This window comes from Lissotriton vulgaris, chromosome 5, assembly GCF_964263255.1.
Source record: "Lissotriton vulgaris chromosome 5, aLisVul1.2, whole genome shotgun sequence".
NCBI lineage: Eukaryota > Metazoa > Chordata > Amphibia > Caudata > Salamandridae > Lissotriton > Lissotriton vulgaris.
The window spans coordinates 107392142-107416468 of record NC_141693.1 but is presented as its reverse complement, the minus strand read 5'-3'; the positions used below and the strand labels follow the sequence as shown (position 1 = coordinate 107416468).

General features: G+C 43.9%; 1 protein-coding gene across 2 annotated transcripts in view; it reads left to right on the top strand.

The window, feature by feature from the left end:
- Positions 1 to 24327, top strand: part of CAMSAP1 (calmodulin regulated spectrin associated protein 1) — a 542816-nt gene that overhangs the window by 457495 nt on the left and 60994 nt on the right. For both annotated transcript variants that reach the window (XM_086921001.1, XM_086921000.1), the window contains 4 exons: positions 3420 to 3511; positions 6776 to 6860; positions 7220 to 9647; positions 17357 to 17493. In XM_086921001.1, coding sequence (XP_086777127.1) covers positions 3420 to 3511; positions 6776 to 6860; positions 7220 to 9647; positions 17357 to 17493 — 2742 coding nt within the window. The remainder of the gene's footprint in view (positions 1 to 3419; positions 3512 to 6775; positions 6861 to 7219; positions 9648 to 17356; positions 17494 to 24327) is intronic.

Here is a 24327-nt window from a genome sequence, read left to right as displayed (position 1 = left end):
GGCTACATCCTCTCTCAATCAATCAATCAGCAAATTTGTAGAGCGCGCTACTCACCCGCTAGGGTCTCAAGGCGCTGGGGGGAGGGGGAGTCGCTACTGCTCGAACAGCCAGGTCTTGTGTTGTTTCCTGAAGGAGAAATGATCCTGGGTCAGCCGTAGGTGGGTGGGGAAGGGAGTTCCATGTCTTGGCCGCCAGATAAGATGAGGATCTTCCTCTGGCGGTGGATCTGCGAATTCATGGGACGGTGGTGAGGGCGAGGCTGGCGGATCGGAGCTGGCGAGTGGGTGTGTAGAATGCGAGGCGGCTGTTGAGGTATTTGGGGCCCATGTCGTGGAGAGCCTTGTGTGCGTGGGTGAGGAGTCTGAACGTGATCCTCTTGTTGACGGGGAGCCAGTGCAGGTCTTTCAGATGAACATGATGTGGCTGTGACGAGGTATGTCCAGGATGAGTCGTGCAGAAGCGTTCTGTATGCGCTGGAGTCTGGCTGTGGTTCCAGCGTAGAGGGTGTTCCCGTAGTCCAGTCGGCTGGTGATGAGGGCCTGGGTGACCGTCTTCCTGGTTTTGGTGGGGATCCACCGGAAGATCTTTCGGAGCCTGCGCAGGGTGTTAAAGCAGGATGACGAGAAGACGTTGACTTGCTTGGACATCGTGAGGGAGGAGTCCAGGATGAAGCCCAGGTTGCGAGCATGGTCCGTCGGCTTGGGGGCAGTGCCCAGGGCAGGGGGCCACCAGGAGTCGTCCCAGGCAGATGGAGATCGTCCCAGGATGAGGACTTCCGTCTTGTCTGAGTTCAGTTTCAGACGGCTGAGCTTCATCCATTCCGCGACGTCCTTCATTCCTTCCTGGAGGCTGGCTCTGGCGGTGCTGGGGTTGTTGGTGAGGGAGAGGATCAGCTGGGTGTCGTCGGCATAGGAGATGATGTTTAGGTTGTGTTGGTGTGCGATAGCTGCAAGGGGGCTCATGTAGACATTGAAGAGGGTGGGGCTGAGCGAGGATCCTTAAGATGACTTCGGTGGCCGCGGATCGGAATGGGGGGAGGCGCACTCTCTGGGTTCTTCCGGCGAGGAACGAGACGATCCACTCCAAGGCCGTTCCTTGGATTCCGGTGTTGCTGAGGCGTTGTATCAGGGTGCGGTGACATACGGTGTCGAAGGCTGCTGAGAGGTCCAGGAGAACGAGTGCAGCTGTTTTCTCGTTGTCGAGCAGGGACCTGATGTCATCGGTAGCTGCGATGAGGGCGGTCTTGGTGCTGTGGTTTGCTCGGAAACCGGACTGCGAGGGGTCGAGGGATCCGTTTGTCTCAAGGAAGGCGGAGAGTTGTTTGTTGACTGTCTTCTCGATGACTTTGGCAGGAAAAGGGAGGAGGGAGATGGGGCGGAAGTTCTTGAAGTCCGTGGGGTCCGCGGTGGGTTTCTTCAAGAGGGCGCTGAGCTCGGCATGTTTCCAGCTCTCCGGGAAGGTGGCGGATGCGAAGGAGCTGTTAATGATGTCCCGGAGTTGGGGTGCGATGATGGAGTCAGCTTTGTTGAAGATGTGGTGTGGACAGGGGTCAGTGGGGGAGCCGGAGTGGATGGTGTTCATCGTGCGGGTGGTGTCTTCGGTGCTGATCGGGGTCCAGTTGCAGAAGGTGGTGGTGGGGGCGCTGGTTCTGTGGTTGGGTGCGTGGTCTGTGCACTGAAGCTGTTGTGTATGTCGGCGATCTTGCAGTGAAAGAACGAGGCGAGTGAGTCGCAGAGGTCTTGCGAGGGTGTGATGTCGTTGTTGCTGGGGTTGGAGAGCTCTTTAACGATGTTGAAGAGTTCCTTGCTGTTGTGGGTGTTGTTGTCTAGACGTTCTTTGAATGTTGTCCTTTTGGTGGTGCGGATCAGCTGGTGGTGTTTGCGGGTGGCGTTCTTGAGAGCTGTCATGTTCTCCCTTGTCAGGACGTGGCGCCAGGCTTTCTCGAGGGTGCGGCAGATTTTCTTGGAGTTTTTGAGGTCGTTGGTGAACCACAAAGCTTTCTTGCTGCCGGGTCTGTTGGGAGGGTTCTTCAGTGGCGCCAGGTCATTGGCGCAATTGGTGAGCCACTGTGTGAGGTTGCGGGCTGCTTCGTTGAGGTCCCTCATGTTGGTGGGAGGGTTCTGGCTGAGGGAGGTGGTGAGTTGGTCGGCAGTGATCTTGCTCCAGCTTCTGCGGGGAACCTGTTGCGGGTGGTGGTGGGTCGTGGTTCGCCTGAAGTTGAAGTGGACGCAGCTGTGATCTGTCCAGTGTAGTCCGGTGGAGTGGCTGAAGGAGATGTGCTTGCTGGAGGAGAAAATGGGGTCTAGCTTGTGACCGGCGTAGTGGGTGGGGGTGTTCACCAGTTGCTTGAGTCAGAGGTTGGCGAGGTTGTCCAGGTGGGCGGCGGTGTTGCTGTCATTGTTGTTCGCCAGGTGGAAGTTGAGGTCTCCTAGGAAGATGTAGTCTAAGGAGGTGAGGGCGTGCTGGCTGATGAAGTCTGCGAGGGCTTCGCTGAATTGTGTGCGTGGTCCTGGGGGTCTGTAGATGAGGGTGCCTCTGAGGGTGGTCTTGGGGTCGGTGTGTATCTGAAAGTGGAGGTGCTCGGCGGCGGTGAGGGTGTCGTCGGAGTTGATCGTGAGTCGGATGGTGTTTTTGTGGACGATAGCGATGCCTCCTCTGGTTTGGTTGACGCGGTCCCTCCGGGTGATCTTGTAGCCCTCCGGGATAGCTATGGCGATGTCGGGGGCTGAGGAGGCGTTCATCCAGGTTTCTGTGAGGAAGGCGACGTCTGGTGAGGTTGTGTCGAGGAGGTTCCAGAGTTCGACAGCGTGTCTGTGGACGGAGCGGGTGTTGAGCAGTATGCACTTGAGGTGAGTGCTGCTGGTCCATGGCTTGGCGGGAGCAGTGCCGGTTCGGAGGCAGGAGAATTTGCAGGCTTGGCAGGTGAAGGATCCGTTAGTGCGTTTCGGGTTGGCTCGGTGGCATGCGGGGTTCCGGCCGGCGTTGAGTGTGTTGAGGGAGGCGGCGTCGAAAGTTTGTCGCGTGGGCTGGCATCGTAGGGGGCCAGGGGTCCTGGCGCGGACGGGCGCAGACGGGCTTGCCTTAGGCGCGCCTTCGGCGCGCTAGCGGCGCTCCCGCTGCGCGGTTGCTTCGTGGTCTGCATAAGAGTGCTGACGGGTGGGAGGAGCAGCTGGGTGGCGGGAGCGGGGCGGCGAATGGGGAGACAGGTGGGTCTACATAGTTAAAGGTGAGTAACATTTTCATTTCTATCCTACATGATATTTTGAATCATTACATTGTCTTTCTAACCTTAAACAGCCGTTGGACCATTTAACAGTTAAAATCTTGTTGCGGTCTTTTCAGAGGCTACTAGTACATTGATGATTTTCACTCCTTTAATATTGTGTTTTTTTTTCTTTTCTTCAAATTTCTAACTCAGTGGAAAAGGAAGTCCTGTCTTCAGTCCATCCCATCCCCTGTTGCCTCTGCGACAGAAGCAGCAGAAATCACTACAGGGAGAGGAGACCCCAGGTACGTGTTTGGACATTACCATTTTATCTCTGCAAGGGAACAAAAGCAACTCCAGACTTGTTTTGACGTTTTTAGGTGACTGTGTTGTAATACATGGTGTCTCGCCACACGACACTATTAAATACATCTGGGAATACCCTTTGCTTTTAGGGATGCTTCAGAACTGGGATTCTGTTTTGCTTGCCATTGGTTAGTAGAGTCTGTGCCATTATATCAAAGGGGCACCCCATGTATGAATCAGTCCTAGTCCCATCAGAGTTCCTGAGCTGTGCACCCCCTGCACTAGACCAGCTACACCCTGCTTTCCAACTGTGTATTGCATTTCCTTTTCCTTAATCTCCTAATATTGCCTTTTAATTGATGCTTTGGCCCTGTCGGCGCCCACCTCTTTGCCTCAGACTATAATCTAAAACTTGGAATTGTATCCATTTCTTGCATACATTCTGTACAGTAGGTCTATAGACACTTTATGCAAGCTTATACTAGCATATTTTTCACCTTGTCAATAATACATATTTTGCCTATGCTTAATGGTTTCCTAGGTTTATTTCTGCCCAGCCTGAAGTTCTCACTTTCCATTTGCTTCTCCTTAGCTATTAGCACAGTTTTGCGGTTATATTGATAAATGCATGTAGTCAATTGAATATTTTCATAAAGTAATGGAACTAAATTGAAAACTCCCATGTCCTGGTAATTTAGAGGTTTTAAAGCATACTTAAATTTCATGGGAATCTGATATCCACCAGGAGTAAAGTGTCTGTGCACACATGAAGGCTCACTCAAATTCGCTTTATACTTTGCTCTTGATGTGGTAAAAAATACAACAAAACATTGAAGTAGGAGGCAACAATTATTAGCTTTTAATACAAAAATCTATAGTTATCGGAATACATGTGTATCAAATATGTAATTGTTTAGCATTTTAAAAAATTTAAATCTATAGGTAAATTGTACTTGCTAACGGTGACTGTGCACTTAATACAAAATTAACACTTCACTATTATAAATTCATGACACTGTTACTTCCTGTCACTCTGTATGGTTAGTCCGGCAGTTCGCTTTTTCTGGCTACTAGGAACGATCCCAGTATACTGCAGACTTTCACAAGGCTACTATTAGAACTGAAAATATTTTTTGTCATTTATATGACTTAGTTTGATGTCTGGTAAGACTACTACATTTTCTGAGGTAGGTGCATTTCTTGCCTTATTTCTCATTGTTACTTGTGATCCTGTTCTGTGATCCATTATGGGTTGAGATACTGTACCAACACCTCTACTGCACAATCACATTGTCTTCTTTCAATGAGCTTTATCAGTTGACACAAAATGTCAACACCCACATTGCATTTCACCTATGATATTGTCAGTGATGATACACATTCTAGGAGTAATGCTGAGCATGCATGCCTGGATGCTCGGGTTTCTCAACTGATGTTCCGGCAGCTTTGATAGCTCTTTGATGCTGTGAAATGCAGTTCCAGCACCCACAAGTCCCACAGCTATCCCATCTACAATATGAATGGACCAGTAATGGAGAAGGAAGCAGCTACAATAAACTAAAATAAAATAAAATACCTTCTTGCATCTCTCCCCCCCAAGTGTTGACACTTCATTAGTCACTTTGATGTTGATTCGGTACCATGATTGCCTGCTTTTTGTCTTGATTTCTAGAGAAAATTTGCGCTCAGGTGCTTGCAGACTGCTAGGTTATGAGTTCCTGTCCCTTTTTCAGAAGATCGTCTCCCTTCTCTTTCCACTCACTCCTCCCACCTTCACATTCTCATGAAAATCTACAGACTTTACCCAAGAAATAGGCTTTTGCTCTGTTTCCACCTGATTGAGATGCTAGCTGCTGCGTCGGGTATTTCTTGGTGGCGAAGAGATACAATGAGGAAGTTCCTCCCCATCTTGGGTTTCTGCTATGTTAACACGTTTCTGTGCACAAAAGTTCAGGATGGTCACATTCTGACGTGCTGAAGGATGTTTTCTGCTTTTTCTGACTGATACAGTACCTGCACATTGACCATCACTCTCTCTTCTTAACTGAGGTTTATCTTGCACTGTATTTGGTAATTAATGGTCCTTTCCTCATGACCTCTGTGGATCGCAGAGATTGGGCAGTGCTTGGATAATATGCACCTTCCAGTGCTTTTAGGGAAAGCATTGAGCAGCCCACAGTTAGTGGTTTTGGTGTCAGCACCTACTGCTAGACTGAAGGTGTTTGGATTCAAGCTGAAACCTGGAGATAAAGGTGAATCTGTTTTTTATGTTTATGAATACTTGATCCTCCTACTAACGGTTAAGTTACAGAAGGTAGATAAAAGTTTTTTTTGTTTCTTTTGAATAATAACATTGCAGTCTTTCCAGCCTATTATCAGTAATAAGCAATAGAAACTATTAATAGCAACATTCAGTATTCAAAACCTTAGATATTTAAACTGTACTGTCTTACAGCTGTCATGAACGTCACTAGATTTGGAGCAATTATTACTTAGTAAAGTGCTTTAGTCTAGAAGGTTCCTATCTCATAGCCAGAATTGAATGGAAAGTTATCTAAGCACTTTGGAATGACAAAGCGGAAAGTCTTTTATTCTCACTTTGCTTGTATTTGCATTTTTCTGTTGATTTTTTATTTTTTGTAGGACGTCTCTTTAATAGATATGTGGGTTATGTCAGGAGTGCTCATCAGGACAACTCTAATTGTCATTCGTTTGTAACGTCTTGAAGGAACTATATGAAACTCTTTATACAATATGGATTATATTCATTTTATAAGAGGATGTGCATTTTACTTAGGACTTCTTTGTATTTTGTATTAAATTAATTGTACCTTTTGTGAGGAATGAGCGTCTTGATGTCCTCTGTATATGATGAAACTAGCAGTTTGCTTTGGTAAAGAACAAGTATGCAGAAAGGACAGTTTGAGGATCAAAATTAAGTTACATTTTAGGATCATGTACATTATAAGTAACAGGCTAGGTTCCGACAGCACAACAACTATTTAGTTCAGGATTGTGGCATGAATGCATCCACTTAGCATTACAAATATTAATAGAAAATGTGCTTCTTAGGTGCATAGAAAGGAATTGTGTTACTAGAGTTCAAAGTCTCCCAGAAGATACACTGTTAATATTCAAAATTTCAGTTAAAATAAATAAATTTAAATCTTCTTTGAACAAAATAAAATGTGAAGGAATGCTGTGTTAAACTGAGACTATTGAAAACCTTGTTAAATAAATAATAATAGTTTTCAATGTTTTAGGCCATCGAGATCGTTCTAATTCCTTGACTCGAGTTGATGGACAGCCTCGCGGCTCAGTAATTGCTTGGCCAGAGAAAAAACCCAGGTGAAAGACTGCATTTTTTACCTTTGATTAATTGAAACTGGCGGGAGCTTCATATAAACAAATGTAGTGTGGCATGATCATGGTAACTATAGTATTTCTTTAATTGTCATTTTACCTATTTCTGTGCGCAGGTATGTCTAGAAACACACTTTCTCTGTTGATTCATAAGCATTTGTCCATAATAGTTTGATTTGCTGTAACTTTTAAATTGCATTAACTGTTCTTTGAAAACTCCTTTAATGCCAGATTATCGATGTTCAGCTTAGAGCGATTAGACACTAAAACATTAGTTTATGCTATACCATTATTGATGTGGTAGTTTTAACCATCTTACACAAGGTTTTTTTTGTTCCCTCCAGGCCTTTGTCTCAGCCCCCGCCGTTTGCACTCAGTAACGCAAATGACAGTGATATTGATCCTAGTTCTGGTGACAGCATCAGTTTAGCCAGATCAATCAGCAAAGACAGTTTAGCATCCAATATCATTAACTTGACACCAAAGCATCAGCTACACCCAACACCTGCAAAGACAGGTGGAAAACCCTTGATGGTCAACGTAGATATTGAGGACGAAGATGAAGAACTTGTTACAGTAATTCGACCAGATAAGGTGCAAAGTCCAGGTGAACTAGAACTTCAAAGCTTTTCCTCCAGGGCATCCAGCCAATTGGCAAGTTCCCGTTCTCCTAATAGGCAAATAGAGGCCGTTGAAAATGGACCAGACAGTTTTTACTTGGAGCCTTTGATGCCTGCTGTTCTTAAGCCTGCAAAAGAAAAGCACAGTGCAGTTAACAAGCAGGAGGAATGTGGGGAGGAAAAGCAAAGAACGAGCATGGCAAAAAGACACATTGAGGCCCAAATGCCCTTTTCACGCAGGAGAGTGAATGGCAATCATGTTGAGCCCGAATTGAACAGAACTTTTAGTCCCATCTCCAGTTCTGAGTTCACAACTGTGACAGATTCCACTGTATCCGAACCTCTTCAACTCCCAACAGAAACTGGTTGTGGAACTTTAAAACCTTTAGCTACCAGCAGTATTGACCCTGGTTTGTTGGAACAATCACCAGTGGGATTTTTCCTTCATGATTCAAAAGCAGACGAGGAAGCAGATGCTAAATTAAATGATACCGGTGTAAAAAGCCTTAACCTTCAAAGTCAGGAATCCACTTGGACAGTAGTGAGGCAAGATTCAGACTCCGATATCCTCGATATGGAGGAGGTGGAGCAAGATTTAGCAGGCGTTCGTCCTGGCAAATATGTTGGGGAGGTTGAATCTGCAAAACTACAAGAAGATATGAAGGTCAAAGAACATGAAGATAAGGATGATGCTAGTGGTCGCTCTAGTCCATGCCTTAGCACAATGTCTCAACTCAGTAGTGTCTCTATGGCTAGTGGCAGTGTCCGGATGACGAGTTTTGCAGAACGGAAGTTCCAAAGACTTAATAGCTATGAGACAAAGTCCAGCACAAGCAGTTCTCAAAAGACTACGCCTGATGGGTCCGAGTGTGCCCCTGCCCCTTTAACCACATGGAAACAGAAACGAGAACAAAGCCCTGGCAGGCATAATAAAGACAATACCAACATTCTTGCTTCTGAACTGGTGCAACTTCACATGCAGCTAGAAGAAAAGAGGAGAGCAATAGAGGCACAAAAGAAAAAAATGGAAGCCCTCTCTGCTAGGCAGCGTCTTAAGCTGGGCAAAGCTGCATTCTTGCATGTTGTTAAGAAAGGAAAGCCCGATAGTATTCAACACCCCCTTAAACCAGAACAGACTTCATTGCAAGTTGCACGACAAAATGGTGAGGATATTGAAACTGTTTCAATGAACTCTAAAGCTGAGCAATATTTTGAGAAAGATGAGCAAAGGGAAGATCTAAATGAAACTGTTGATCTAGCACACAGTGTAAGCATTCAAGAAACCCTAGCTTTTGTGCAGCAGCACAGATCTAAAGACTCTACTGCGGTTGATGAACTGGATAAAAGTAAGCTTATTTCTGCTGCTATTTTAGAGGATGTGATTCCAGAAGTTGATGTAAATGAATGTGACCTTTCCATTGAAAAATTAAATGAAACAATCAGCACACTTCAACAGGCTATATTGAAAATTTCTCAACAGCAGGAGTTGCTTATGAAATCCCCAGCTATTCCTTCAACTAGTGTGAAAATAAGTCCTCCAGATCAAAAGGTAAAACCATCAATTCACTTTGTGGAACCACTGTCACCTACAGGTATGGGAAGTATCCGTAAGCCTCCTCGATTTGGTTTAGGGCGTAGCCCAAGAACCAGGACTCCGGAAACTAAAGTATCTAAAGAGAGGCAGCAAAGCTCTTCACGTGTGATCACCCCAACACAAAACGTTGAAACTCTTCCTCATTTCCGATCTTTTCAGTCTCCGAGAACTCCTGCCACCTCTATGGATGAACCTTCCTTTGAGAGTAACACTCAGGGTAGTGGAATTTCCGACAACATTTCCACTGGAAGCGTAAGAATGCATGATGAGTCCAACCAGAGGACATTTGTTTTGTCTACCTCCAATGATGCAAACATTATATCTGAACAGGTGAATGGAGACGATGTAAGTAACATAAGAACTGCAGGGCTGCATTTGTCAGATGGATTAGGTAAAGAAAATGTGCCAATAGATGACCAACTCAGAGCAAAAGCAAATCTTATTGAAGTAGACCTGTCCGTTTTAAAAGACCCAGAAGATGAGGAAAATGAAATTCAGGATGATTCTGCAGACATGAGCAACGAAGACAACAAGTCTGGTGTGGGGTTTTTCTTCAAGGTAAGCATGTTCTTTAAAAAATATATTTTTAAAAATGTGCCTTTATTATACTTTGTAATATGTACCTAGATTTTACCTTCTATATGACATCAAGATAGCTATTTCTTATAACTAATCAACAAGATGATCATCTCAAATGCACACTTATGTATCTATTTGAGAGATGCTAGACTCTCATTTGAAATGGAGGGCCCTTCATTAGCTTGTTTGTGCATATCTTTGACAAAGTATAGACTTCAGTTTATTGCAGCCACCACCTACAGCACATCATCGCAGTCTGCTTCAGCCTATTTCCACTGGGTGTGCTTTTGTTATACTGCAATAAGTTTCAAGGGCATCACCAAGTGATGGGTACAGTGTGGACATGTGTTTGTTTAAACAGATTACAATATTTTAGATTCTATTCCTACTGGAGGGGTAAAGGAGGATGGGTTCAGACCCGATGTGTCCCTACTTAGGGAAAGGGATGTGAGGTTTTGCACTGCCTTTACTAACTGTGCCTTCAACAGCCTGGTATCGAAGTACCTCTGATCATGGTTCTTGTGATGACATCACAGAGATCATACACTAATTTACAACTATGAACTCCAAATGCTGCAATTTGGACTGGATGCTCATGATAAAGTGGAGGAAGTCCTTATACCTTTGGTTTATTGGCATGTGGAGTTGTGCATCACATAGATTTGTGGAAGGGAAATATTTTGGAATGTAAGCATTTGGAACACGTGCATTCTGTTGTCCTTGTTCAGCTACTGCAGCTTCAGGATTGGTCTCTAATTATTATATCTTGTCTTAACCAGAAGTACCTGAAATTGTAAATCCTTGTTGAATGTTTTCTTCTGCCACCAGCTGTGAGGGAGCATACATGATACAATTCTTTCTCCAGGTAAATTTCAGCATTTTGAGCAGTCCTGTACATTTTCCAGTTTACTACTTGTATTGGACTCTTCATTGATAAAGGTGGTATCCTTATCTGGACAAAGGGACGGCTGCTATAATTATTAGGAGACCACTTTATGTAGTCTACGCTCTTTTCCCTGTGTGGCTCAAAAGGGATACCTTAGCCCAGCCTGAAGGAATGCAAGAGCTTTAATAGTCTATATACTAGTCTTTCTGGTCTGCAATTAATTTATTTCGTTTACTGAAGAGCATTTACCATTTAAATGACATGAAATATCTTAACCTGCACTTTCAGGCAGAAAGAAATACTTTGTCAACTTTTCCTGCATAAAAATTGTTAGCTAACTATTAACCGTTAAAGTAGTGCATTACTTCATCAGTAATTGCTCCTGAGGGCATCTTCCTTTCTCTGTTATACTTTGAACTTAATCTTCAATCCTTAAGAATTAAACCTGGAAAATAATCTAAATCCCAACACAGTTAGTTAGCAGTCATACATACCCCCAGCATATAATCTTTACAATGTATCTTTTACCACACAGCACCATTACCACACAGTGCTTACCAAACAGGTAAGTTAGACACATTCTATTTGTATAGGTACTTTTACAATGTAATACTTTACCACGCTTAACATTTTAGTTTTTTTAAATGACATTATACAGTTGTGTATGTATGTGTCTGTGTATGTATATATGTGTGTATATATATGTGTGTGTGTATATACATATATATAAAATGGTATGTATGTGGGAAAAAAAATATAAATATATAAATATACATATATGAAAATCACTTATGCCACGTAACAAAATAGGTTGTAGATGAATTGGGTATGGAAGGGTTTTCATTTTTCAGGCATGGATAGTGGTAAGGGTTAGTAAGTGTTTTCACTAGAACTAATGGATGGGTAAGCGTAAAAGGCAAGGGTTTTAGGGTTCAGAGGTGGGTAGTGGTAAGGGGTAGTAAGGAGTTTTTAGGTTTAAGGGATGTGTAGGAGTAAAAGTTTGCAAGGGTTTTTTTTTTTTAGAATTTAGGGAAGGATAGAGTTAAAGGGACTAGTAAAAGGATTGTAGGTGTAAGGGATTTGTAGGTATACCAGCTCCTAAGGGAGGTATTAGATATAAGAAATCAATCCAGTTGTACTTGTATAGCACAGCTCATCACTCGAGAGGGTATTCAGGCGCTGTGTTGCAGCTATCAGTCTAAGAGCTAGGTCTTGACGGGGAGCCAGTGAAGGTCCTTCAGGTGTTAGGTGATTTGGGTACTCTACGGCAGGTTGAGGATTAGTCTGAACACTGCATTCTGGATCGCCTGGAGTCTATGCACAAGTTCCTTGGTGATGCCTGCATAGAGTACGTTGCCATAGTCCAGTGTGCTGGTGATGAGGGCCTGATTCACTGTTTTACTGGTGCTGATGGGAATCCACTTGAAAACTTTGCAGAGCATGTGGATGCATGCTCAGGAGACGGCGTTGACCTGACGTTTCATGGAATGTTTGCTGTCCAGGTTGATGCTGAGGTTGCAGGTGTGGTCTTTCGGTGTGGGGGTGGCTCCGAGCTTCGTCGGCCACCAGGAGTCATTCCAGAGTGTCATTCCTTGTGTCTGCCGTAGATCAGAATGTCTGTTTTGTCCATATTGAGCTTCATCGAGTCTGAGACGATCTTCATAGAGTTGTGGAATCTGGCCTTTGTTGAGGTGTGGTCCGCTGAGAGCAAGAGGATGAGCTGGGTATCATTGGCGTAGGAGGTGATGTTGATGTCGTGCGATCTGACGATGTCTGCGAGTCATGTAGATATTGAAGACGGTTGGACTAAGAGATGAGCCTTGGGGTACAGCGCAGATGGTGTGCTTGAGTTGTGAGGTGTGTTGAAGGGAGGGAGGCAGACTCTCTGGGCGGGACCCGTGAGAAAGGAAGCCATCTATTTGAGCTCATCGTCTGTGATTCCAATCTGGCATAGTCGATCGATGAGCGTGTGGTGGTTGACAGTGTCGAAGGCCACGGAGAGGACATGCAGGATCAGGGCGTCTGATTCTGCTCTGTCGAGTAGGGTGTTGATGTCTGTTGTGACGATCAGGCTGTGTCGGTGCTGTGGTTGGCTCTCAAACCTGATTGGGAAGGGTCCAGTAGCTTGTTTCTCTCCAGGTGTTCGGTGAGTTGGAGGTTGATGGCCTTCTCCAGGGGAACAGGAGCAGAGAGATGGGATGGTAGTTCTGGAGCTCTCTGGAGTCTGCGGTAGGTTTCTTGAGAGGGGTTTGGGGCGTGGTCTTACTGCTGCGTGTTATCAGGCGTCTGGAAAGGTGGCTGTGGTTATGGAGGCGTTGAGGATGGTGGTAAACTAGTGAGTGATCTCGTCTCCTGCAAAGTTGAAAAGTTGGTGGGAGGGCATATGTCGGTGGGTGCTCCCGAGTGGATGGAATTCATAAGAGAGGTTGTGTTTGGTGTGCTGAGTTGTCCCAGGCGGGGAGCGGGTGGTCAGAAGTAGTGGTCGATAGGCTGCTGAGCAGGTTGATTGGTTGGGGTTCGAAGTTTCTATAGATTGTTGCTATCTTGTTGTAGAAGTGGTTGGCGAGGGTATCACAGAGTTCCTGTGGGAGGATCGAGTTTTCTGTGTCTGATAGGTAAAAATATGGGGTAAGTAAGGATTTTTGGGGGTGTGAGGATAGAAAGGGGGTTTTAAAAATGCATACATGCACACACTTATTACCAGCATTTTTGTGTGGTAAAAGAACATGTTGTAAAGATACAAGGCATTGTAAAAAATGCATTGTAACAACTATGTGGTAATCGTGTGTGTGGTAACTTTTTAAGTTCCTAGTCACTATGCCCACAACATTTGCAGCAATAACAAATGTGATAGTCACTCTAGAATTTAAGGCTGCCAAAGGGCTGAGAATGGAGATGCTGTGCTCTAACGACATGTGTGCTGCATATACAACAGTCCAGGTTTAGATGTCCTGAAAGGGCAACTAGGACTCTATTGAGCACCCACTATTTGTCCTCTATCCTAGGCTTCTGCACAGATGATGCAGTAGGTGCATATATTAAATTGTTGATGTTTTTACACAGGTGATCCAATAAGAATGGATTTAATTAATGTTAGCGGTTGTTTCTTGAAGTTGTTAAAGTCTTGCTTTTCTAGAGTTGTTAGTTTTTAGTAGCACATTTTAGGAATTATTGCAACTATTTCCGGCATCTGTGATAGTAATAGGGTCTAAAGTGCCAGAGGCAAGGGGTTTGAAGAATATACTGGTTGGACTAGATGGCAGTGAGGGAACCAAGGAGGGAAAGGCACTGCCATTGCTTGGGCCAGAACTGTCTTGCATTTTATCATCATCTGTTATAGGTAATGTAAAATGTTTTTTGTTGGTCTGTATGGTAGGTCACCTTGCGAACATGCAATATGCAGAACATATCTGTGATGGAAGGCAAGGGAGGTTGGTCAGATGCTGGTCATAGGCCTAATGTTAGAAGGGATCCTGCTGTCCTTTTTCTTATACATAGTGTTCAACGTCCTGTTGAGGCACTTAATGACTCACATGCCATGCTATATCTGGCAGGCGCTCTGATCTCCTGTCACGAGGATGACCCTATTCTAATTTTTTATCTGGATGATCAGCAAATACCCTTAAAACATACATCAGTGGAATTGCAGACAAAGGTTACAATTTCGGTCAGACTCATTGATGAGTCTGTCATTGATGAGTCTGTCATTGAAAAGAGTCTTCTTGACAAAGGAGAAGACATACCGAACAATAGTGAAGCATGTCAAAGAGGGGTCAAGATGTTTTTTCATCAATGATGGGTCTTGTGTTATTTTCATAAATTAATATATACACTTGAAATAATGTAGGAGGAACTGTGCAGATTAGGGATCCTTGGCCTTCAATTGTAAACTTGAAACTAATTTTCTCTAAATGCTTGTATGTTTGTCCTTCTATGTAGCTGAATAAGGGGAAATCTCTCATAACTGCCTCCTACCCTTAGAATGGGGTGTCCCTAAAGCCAAATACTAATCTCTTCTCCCTAAACGTTTCTGAGGTAATAAACTACTGCACGGACCTGAGACCTAGATAACTCAATAAATTCACTAAGGATGTGTTTCACCAGCAAATGGCTCAAATGTTTGCCTGTAGGCATGTTCTCTAAAGTAGGACCTTTCCAGTCCAGCAACAATCCAGTAAGTCCCACACACCTGGATTGTAGAGAGCTCAGCTGTGGCCCGCCCCCTTTCTGCAAACATCCCTAGTAGTTAAAAAAACCCCATAGAAATTCACTTTAAAAAACAAATGGTTTTGTACCAGTGAAATCGGAGCCTAACTAGAACGTCCCTGTAATCTGTTTCTTTTCAGTGAATTTCTATGGTTTTTATAATTCTATTGCTTAACTAGAACGTCCTTGTAACTTTTGATCAGTGAATATAAATAAACACACAAACATATAGATTTCCTTATTAACCCCTAACCATTAAACCCTAAAAAAATCCTTCCCACCCAATACCCTTACACACCCCTAAACCCTAAAAATACCCATACCACCCAATACCCATACCTACCCCTAAACCCTAAAAATATTCTTACCACCCAACACTCTTACCCACCTTTAAACTCACCCATACCCACTTCTAAACCCTAAATACAGCTTTACCATCCTAAACCCACCCCATAACCCATAAAACGCCCTTACCCTAATTACTGATAGATATATAGTTTCACTTGCCTGCTATATACTTAGTCTTATTGTAAAGGCATATGCTATCGTAAAGACTTGCTTTGTCAAGGTACTGCATGGAAAATAATGCATTGTAAAGACGGTTTCCCATGTTCATGCAATGGCATGGTCTCATTGCCTTGGCCTTTACACCCTTTCACCTTTTGCAAGGATTGTTTACCAGGGTGATGGGAGAAGAGTACACAACGAACTTTATAGCTCAAGTTTGAACAAGGCTATTCTGTTTCATTTACCTACATCAACTGCCAATGGGTGAGCCATTCAAGCTATAGACAACCTGTGCCCTTTTAACTAGAGAGACTAGATGCTACCTCATACCCGGATATCTCTTTAGTTTGAAGCCAGACCTTTCATCAGCTTCCTTTTAGGGCAATACATATTCTTAAAGCTGGGCTTTATTTACAAAAAGCATGATGTCTGAAGTGGAGATGATTTTGATAATTGAACCTAGGATCTGCCACACTTTCACAACATATTACCTTTACATTTAAGCCAGTACGCTTTTTGCTCTCAAATCTCTTCCATTAAGCCAAGCCTTATACCAACAGTTTTTTCATTTACGTTCAATACGCCAGAATTTGACGTAAAAAGAATTCCTCTTGTCCCTCCCCTCAGTTTGTTGATTTTGTTAATCTCAGCATTTCACATTATAGATTATATCATAGACATCAGAGTTTATTGGAATATGCTGGCTTTATTATATAGTCAATAACCACTGCGTCAGAGCAAATAACTCTTTGAAGGGTGTGTTCTAATTTTTGAGTTGTGAAGTGCAGCCACCTGGGCCTCACATAATATTCTCTTTAAGTAGCATTCACTTTAGTTGGATAATATTGCACAATGTTTTCTTCGAATTTAATTTCAAGCTCTCACCTTAAACCAGTGTTGCATGTGGGGATTGAGAAATACGAGTTGCAGAGGTTTGTCACTGATCTGTAGAATCTGCTTAGTCTTCTCTTCAAAATGGCTAACCACCATCATCTGCATAACTTTGCTCAATTCATTTTCTTAACAATTTGGTATTCTATTTTGCCTTAACTAGGGATGTTCACTTGCACTTACCTTGTTTATTTTTATCAATATTTGAGATCCTTCTTGACCTTGTCATAGACCACTATTTTAAGTTATTTAACATATTTAATGTACAGCGAGCCTAACATAATACCTCTCTTCCAAAAATTATTTGAAGATGATACCCCCAAATTGAATACCTTGCCATGGAAAATAATTAGGCATTTTATTTAGCATAACATTTTCGGGCACTAATGCATTGAATGCTGAATATTAGTTTATTATAAATGTAAAATCTGATAGCTAAAAGCAGTCCCCTATAATTACAAGGTGGATAGATTAGAAACTGTAAGGATGATCACCTGATTATAGCACACCCAATGTACATGTTTTCTCTAGGTGCTAAAGACCAATAGTTTACTCTGAAATCGACAGGCTTCTTGTGAGAGCAAAGTTGCATTCCAATGAAAAAATGACAGCACTCCAAATATGGAGTGAAAATCCTGGAACTGTAGAGTTATCATAGTGCATTTACTAACTCGATATAAAAATGTTGGAAATATTTTATGTTGCAACGTGAGTCCAATAACAAGCACTTAACATTTTTGTAATCTCACCTTCGTTAGAACCACCAAGGACATGAAAACAAAATGTGAATGTGTAATGAGTTGAGAAAAGTGGACGTTGTGCATTTTCTCAAAATGTCGGCACACTGTTAATTGATTACATTTCCAGCACTATTGCTATGTGGATCTGCTATTTATCTAACTTTTTTAATAATACCACACTAAACCTGAGATTGCACACACTGTTCAGGTTTATTTCTAATCGAGGAGTCTTTTCTCAATCGCAATACTCAGTTAAAAAGAACAGGTTTTCAACTCTTGTTATGTGAAAATTATAAAAGTTAAAGATGCTGTACTTTATTTGTATTCAGTTTTTTTGAGATTGGTAAACATTTTAACGAATTCTTGGGTGACCAAAATAATTACTTGGTAGTCTTCTTTGTTGTGTTATACCCTGTATTTATTCAAGCAATTCACTGTATCAATTTTGCAATTTTTAGGATGATAGAAAAGCTGAAGATGAGCTGGCAAAGAAGCGTGCAGCGTTCCTTTTAAAGCAACAACGAAAGGCAGAGGAGGCTCGAATCCGAAAGCTGCAACTAGAGGCTGAGGTTGAGCAAAAGCGTGACGAAGCCAGGTGAATTTAATTAAATTTAAAATAACAAAACCTAATTATTTGCGCATTTCAGTTTTCTATTACATAAGTGTGAGCCATACAACGCTTATTTGTGGGCTGTTCGTGTTGCAGACTTCCTTGAAGTTCACCCGCCTATTGCTACACAACGTATGACCATTTGTTTGTTAACTCATTATGTGCACACTAGTTAGTTTTTTTATCTGGCTGGTATTTGACCTGGCTTATTATTTATCAAACTGTATACATTGCTGCCTTCTTCCACCATTCACATCTTTTCCTTTTCCACCATATTTCTCCTTTCAAGTATATTATCAGTCTTATACGATGAATGGAGTTCTATCTGAAAAAGACCGAAACAGAATATAAAATGTAGCACCTATTCGCACAAACCCTGATAGTATACAGTAAATACCTAATTTTGGGAAAGTTCCCGTCCTAGACGGAAGTCACCATTTAAATTACAGGAGGCTTAGAGTTTGACAGAATATCCATACATTATCGTATACCATTCTTAAGTGTTAAGCCCTCAAAGAGCATCATTTTATAAAGGTATGATGTCATTAAAAGCTATCAATCAAATTCCTAAAATGCCACGAGCCATAAATTCTCAATTTAAATTTCATTTATTCATGATTTGGAACTCAAATGAGGTCCACGTGAAACAAATATCCACATACATAATGGATTAAAAAGGTTAAAAAAGAAACCACCATAACAATAATAATATATAGCTTATAAAGCGCACGGCTACCCCCAACGAGTGTCCCAGCACTAGGGGGAGACGGGAGAAGTAGGAGGTTTGGCAAAATAAGGCCTGCGTACATAGTAATTTTATGATCTAAGAATCTTATGGAAAAAAATTAAATACATATTTAAGAAGCATTTAATATAATAAAAATGTGGGCAAAAAAACAATTCATTATGAGTAGGAAATAATGGTTGACTGGCAAAAGCTGTCTTTCAAGGTTGATTTAAGGATAGAGGTCTCATAGAGGTATGACAATGTAATAACAAAATGTGATGGTTAAAGAACACCTATTCAATCATCCACAATGGCACAATCAAATTCATGGTCTAAAGACATGAAACAACATAAAAAATTCAAGACAGATTTTTATAAAACATTATCCATATTCCAGGCCAAATATTGTTGCTTTTTTTTTCCCAAATTACCAGAATTCCTTAACATCCCAAGTTATTCTATTTTTTCCACAAATCTCGGTGACCCAGATGGAAAGTTAAGTAAGAAAAGGTCAGGTTAAGATGTGCTTTTAACTGGATTACAGACATAGACTATACATGACTCGAGTCTAAGTTAACAAGAGTAAAACCTATGATAAATTCCTAACAAATGTGGATTTTTCTTTTTTTGTCGCAAAAATCTCCAAACACACATATAACTTCTTAATGAGTTAGACTCACTACTCAATATACAATGTCCCTAAAGAACCACTCCCGCCAGACCTTGCATAAATGAACTTTTTAACCCAAATTCAAGTTGTAAGGCGGCAACTGCTGCTAGGGTATTAATTCTGCCCAAGTTCGTCAAAATTGTGTGCTTTGGCAATGATACTTTTGAAGTATAGATGTTTGCCGTTAGGCACTGGTTTAAGGGAGAAGTGAAAATGAGTAGGATACCAAAGAGCTCCACATACAGGATACAGATCTTTATCAGTATAGCCCCTTGGTGTGTTGGGGTCAAGATGTTTCCACCTAAGCAGGCTTTCTCCACACACATGCATTCTCACCATCTCGTCAAGTACTCAAACTTACACGCATAGAATCACACACCACTAAGGATCCCACCTGGTGCATTGTGCCAGGGCACGTATCCTCAACAAACCGCACTCCCAAATTATGGAGGGACGAAGAAACAGACCACTTATAGAGATCCCTACACTCTGGTACCGACTTTGAACAACAAAATAAAACATTGAATAAAATCAGTTTATGATGTTTTTTCGGGGAAGTGTAGTGCAAGTCTGCTTTGTGAAAGAGTTGGACCCCTCTAACTGGACTTTTTGTTAACAATGAAAGAGTGTGCATAGAGAACATTGAGAGTTAGAATTGCTTAGTTTATTTCCCTTTCAAACTTTATTAATCTATAGGAGTATGTAATTGACTGTCACTGCTATCTCTTTAGATAGGTTATTCAGGCACGCACGTTTAATTGTGCATCTTCTCTCGATTTGGATTTTTACACCTGGTAACTTGGTACCATTAACTACCTTCAGGATGGTTGTATCTAGGGGACAGCAAACTAACTTCAGGTTCTCTTCCAGGGGATCCTCATCAATAGTCATAAGCATTAGAATATTCCCGCCCGTGCGCGGGACCCTGGAAACAATATATTATATGTGCCCCACATATATATACTCATATATATATATATATATACATATATAAAAATAAGCAATTGCAGCCAAATAAACAGTAGAGCTGAATTATGCTGTAAAGAATTTCCACCATACATGAACATCTGCATTAGAAACAGGAGAAACAACACCAAAGATTGTTTAGAAACTGTTTTAATGCTTAGAAAGCAGTAGACATTCGAATAACTCACTGAAAGCATAGAAAGCTCCCAGGCTGCATTGCAAACACACAGTCCAAAAAGACTGAAAAGCTAACCTGTAGCTGCATGCAACAAAAACTGACACCCTGCCTTTAAGGCACTCATGACCCCCAGCTTCCCATCATGCCCCAGGGGTGACAGTTAGGTCAGTTGTTCTTTCCGACTCCTTCAGGAAGGACCCTGGTAACACAGCTCCACTCTTTTCTGGCTTTTCTGACAGAAATTTACTTCAATTTTCTAATCTTTTGGGCTTACTTTGACTTTTAACATCTTGTCAAGTAAGGTTATGTCTTTTTAGACAGTTTTATGTGGCATTTTATTTTAAAATGCCTTCTCTTTTTGACAGCTGTCCTTCTTGTGGCAACAAGAAGGCAAAATCAGACAGTCATGATGTCTGTATACTTTGCTTGCCTGATCATCATGATCCTAAGGACTGTCCTCACTGTGAACGCCTGTCTGAGAGAACTCTCAAGGACAGAGAAAGAAACTGCATTTATGGACTGGCTCAAAGGTCCACCAGAGGAAGATCTCCAGTGAGGAAGGGCATCAAGAGGGCCAGAAGTCCTACAAAAGGCAAGTCTTCACGTCCTTCAACTTCAGCGTCGGGCTCGGCGCTGAAGAAACATCTACCGGTGAGTTTTCCAGCTGAAAAACGACCATCGACAGCGGGCTCGCCGTCGAAAAGAAGATCAGGTTCGTCACCGACGTCGAAGATGCCAGCTCCGTCGGAGAAATCCCCTCCGCCGTCGTCAACCAGGCGACGATCAGCGTCGAGGGATGTCACGCCTCCGCCGTCGTCAAAAGGGCGGCGATCGGCGTCGAGGCAAGTGACTCCTCCGCCGTCGTCAACCGGGCGGCGATCGGCGTCGAGGATCAAGACCCCTCCGCCGTCGGCATCTCAACGACGTTCGGCGTCGATGACCAGGACCCCTCCGCCATCGTCAACTCAGCGACTATCGGTGTCGAGGACCAAGACCCCTCCGCCGTCGTCAACCCGGCGACGATCGGCGTCGATGGGTGGCACACTTCCGCCGTCGTCATCTCGGTGACGATCGGCGTCGAGAAGTGTGACTCCTCCACCGGCGTCAACAAGGCAGCGTCCGGTGTGTAGGACCAAGACCCCTCCGCCGTCAACAACCAGGCGTCGATCGGCGTCGAGGAGGCGATCTCCGTCGATGTCTCGTCGAAGTTCGGCGTCGAGGATGTCCAGAGTTCCTCCGACGTCATGACGTAGACACTCGACATCGAGAAAGAAAGCTCCGTCGTCGGCAAGTCATCGCCGTTCGACGTCGAGAGACCATCGTTCTTCGCATCACTCGTCGTCAAGACATCCGACGTCGGACGTGATTGCTCCGTCGACGCCCCGGAGGCGGTCGACGTCTAGGGGAAGAGTTCCATTGTCAATGCATGGCGATTCGACGATGAGGCGTCATTCTTCACCGTCGAGAGCTAGGTTGACGTCGAGGCACTCTGCGGTTCTTGTTACGGAATCGGCTTCGCGTCACTCATCTTCTCAGTCTTCTGGTTCCTCCAGATCATTTTCAAACACCAGAAGTCCTGTCCGTAATTCTCCTCCACGTCAGTCAGAGGTTTCTGCTACTGGGGTGAGGCTGTCCCCTAGATGGGATGCACCACTGCAAAATTGGCAGGATTCAGGGGCAGTACGCCAGCCCGGAACATAGATCTCCGCTGCAAAGGCTGGTTGCTGAAGTAGACAGTCAGTTCTCCCAGACATCAGGCAGCACGTTCACCTGAAAGGAGGCCAGAAGATCTCGTTCTCCAAGAAGGGAGAACGTTCCAGAAGATCTCGTTCTCCAAGAAGGGAAGAACGTTCCAGAAGATCGCGCGAGAGGCGACGCAGTTCCCATCGCAGGAGTAGAAGAACTCCTTTCTACTCCTTTCTACTCCTTTCTACTCCTTTCTACTCCTTTCTACTCCTTTCTACTCCTTTCTACTCCTTTCTACTCCTTTCTACTCCTTTCTACTCCTTTCTACTCCTTTCTACCTCTTCTACCTGATCTTCCACTAGGGATTACTCCCCTACTGTCACAGACAGCCCTATCTCCAGAGTCTCTCCAGTAGACGACATCAATACCTATCTAGATGTTCTGCAGAGAGGGGCTCAGAAATTATAAGTTTTATATTGAGATTGCTGTCCCACAAGTGACTACCACAGTAATTTTTGAGACATTGCACCAAAAATCTTCTTCCCGTCCGTTACTTCCTTTAGTCCCAGGAATCATGGAACTAGTCAAGAACATTTTCCTCACCCCTGCAACCATCAGACCAGTGCCGGCTCGTATACAAAAGAAATACAAGCCTGCTGACTCAGACCCAGTCTTTGTCAAATCTGATCCACCAGCAGATTCAGTGATTGTGGCAGTGGCTCGGAAGACCCATGCAGTCGCTCCTTCATCTTCTGTCCCGCCAGATAAGGACAGTAAGAAACAGGACTCATGGGGTCGCAAAGTTTGTAATGCTGCTGCTTCTGCCCTGAAGGTATCCAGTGCGTCCGCGCTGCTGGGAAGTTATGACAGAGCCTTATGGGACTCTATGGAGCGCTTCAAAGCCAAGCTCCCGAAGGAGGACCAAAAGGACTTTGAAGGCTGTCTGGTGGCAAACCAAATGATAAGCACCGCGGTGGACGGTGCAGTGTTGGCGGCGCACTCTCCCTTTGGGGAACACGCAGATGAGGAGATGACCCGGATGAAGACCGAACTGGACACTGTAAAAGCGGTCGGTTTGGAGAAGAAGAAGGAATTCAAATGACGCTTCAAATCCAACAAGGGCAGAGGGGCTCAACAGAGGGTTCAAACCCCTCAGTGGTCCCAGAACAAAAATCAGGGAAAAACCCAATTTCGAGGAGGCAAATCCAACAGGGGTAGAGGAGGTAATCAGCAGTCCTCTTACACGACGAGAGGAGGGAAAGCTTGAGCAGTGGCTTCCTCTGGCGCCGTTACCCACTCCAGTGGGAGGAAGTGCTTCACAACATCTGGCAGAGTGTGTCAGCATCACAAAAGATCATTGGGTGCTGAATATACTGCGCAATGGATATGCACTACGTTTCCGTGCGATCCCAAAGTCCATACCTCCAAAAAAGTCTCACCCTTACCAACTAAACCTTCTCCGGAGAGAGGTCAAGACTCTTCTTCAAAAAAGAGCCATCGAAGAGGTGCCTCCCTCTCAAAGGGGAAAAGGAGTCTACTCCAGATACTTTCTTGTCCCCAAAAAAGACCAGGAGGACAAGTTCAGACCCATCTTGGACCTTCGCCTTCTAAACAAGGTGGTGGTCAAAGAAAAGTTCCGCATGTTGGCTCTTCACCAAATATGTCCACATCTTCAATTCGGGGATTGGATGTGTTCGGTGGATTTGCAAGATGCGTACTTTCATATTCCAATCGCCCTTCGCCATCGGAAGTACTTGAGATTTGTGGTAGGAAGAAAGCACTACCAGTACAAAGTGCTGCCCTTCGGGCTCAAGTCAGCACCACGAGTCATCACCAATCTATCTACACAAGAAGGCGCTCTTCGTCTATCCATACCTGGACGACTGGCTCCTAAAAGGCCCATCTCCCCGACAGGTACTCAGCGACTTTCAACTGTGCCTACAGCAGTTACACAAGCTAGGCCTCCATGTGAACATTGAGAAGTCTGTCCAACAACCAACCCAGAACATCCACTACCTGGGCGCAGTTCTGGACACAAGTTTGGGAAAAGCGTTTCCTTCGGAGGAGAGGCTATCATCTATGAAACAGAAGTGCAGGACTCTCCTCCAGTCTCGAAATCCAACAGTCAGACAGGTAGCCTCCCTGCTGGGTTGCATGGCGTCCTGCATTTTTCTGATACCAAACGCTGGACTGAGAATGCGGCCTCTGCAGAAGGCTCTAGAGGACCAATGGGACCAAGCGACAGGGAATTGGGAGGATCGAATCAGTCTGTCCCAGGCAGCGAGGGCTTCCATCCTGTGGTGGACTCGCCCGCAGAATGTGTTGCTGGGAGTGCTGTTTCACCAACCTCTTCCAACACTGTCCATAGTCACAGACGCTTCTCTAGAGGGCTGGGGGGCACACATGGGGTGCCTTCAAATTCAAGGTCGGTGGTCAACTCAGCACCAAACCTACCACATCAACATGCTGGAGCTTCGGGCAGTTTATCTGGCTCTCAAGGCTTTTCTTCCAGCTATAAACACCGACTCAGTCCTAGTTCAGACAGACAATACTACCACCATGTTCTATCTGAACAAACAAGGAGGCACACGA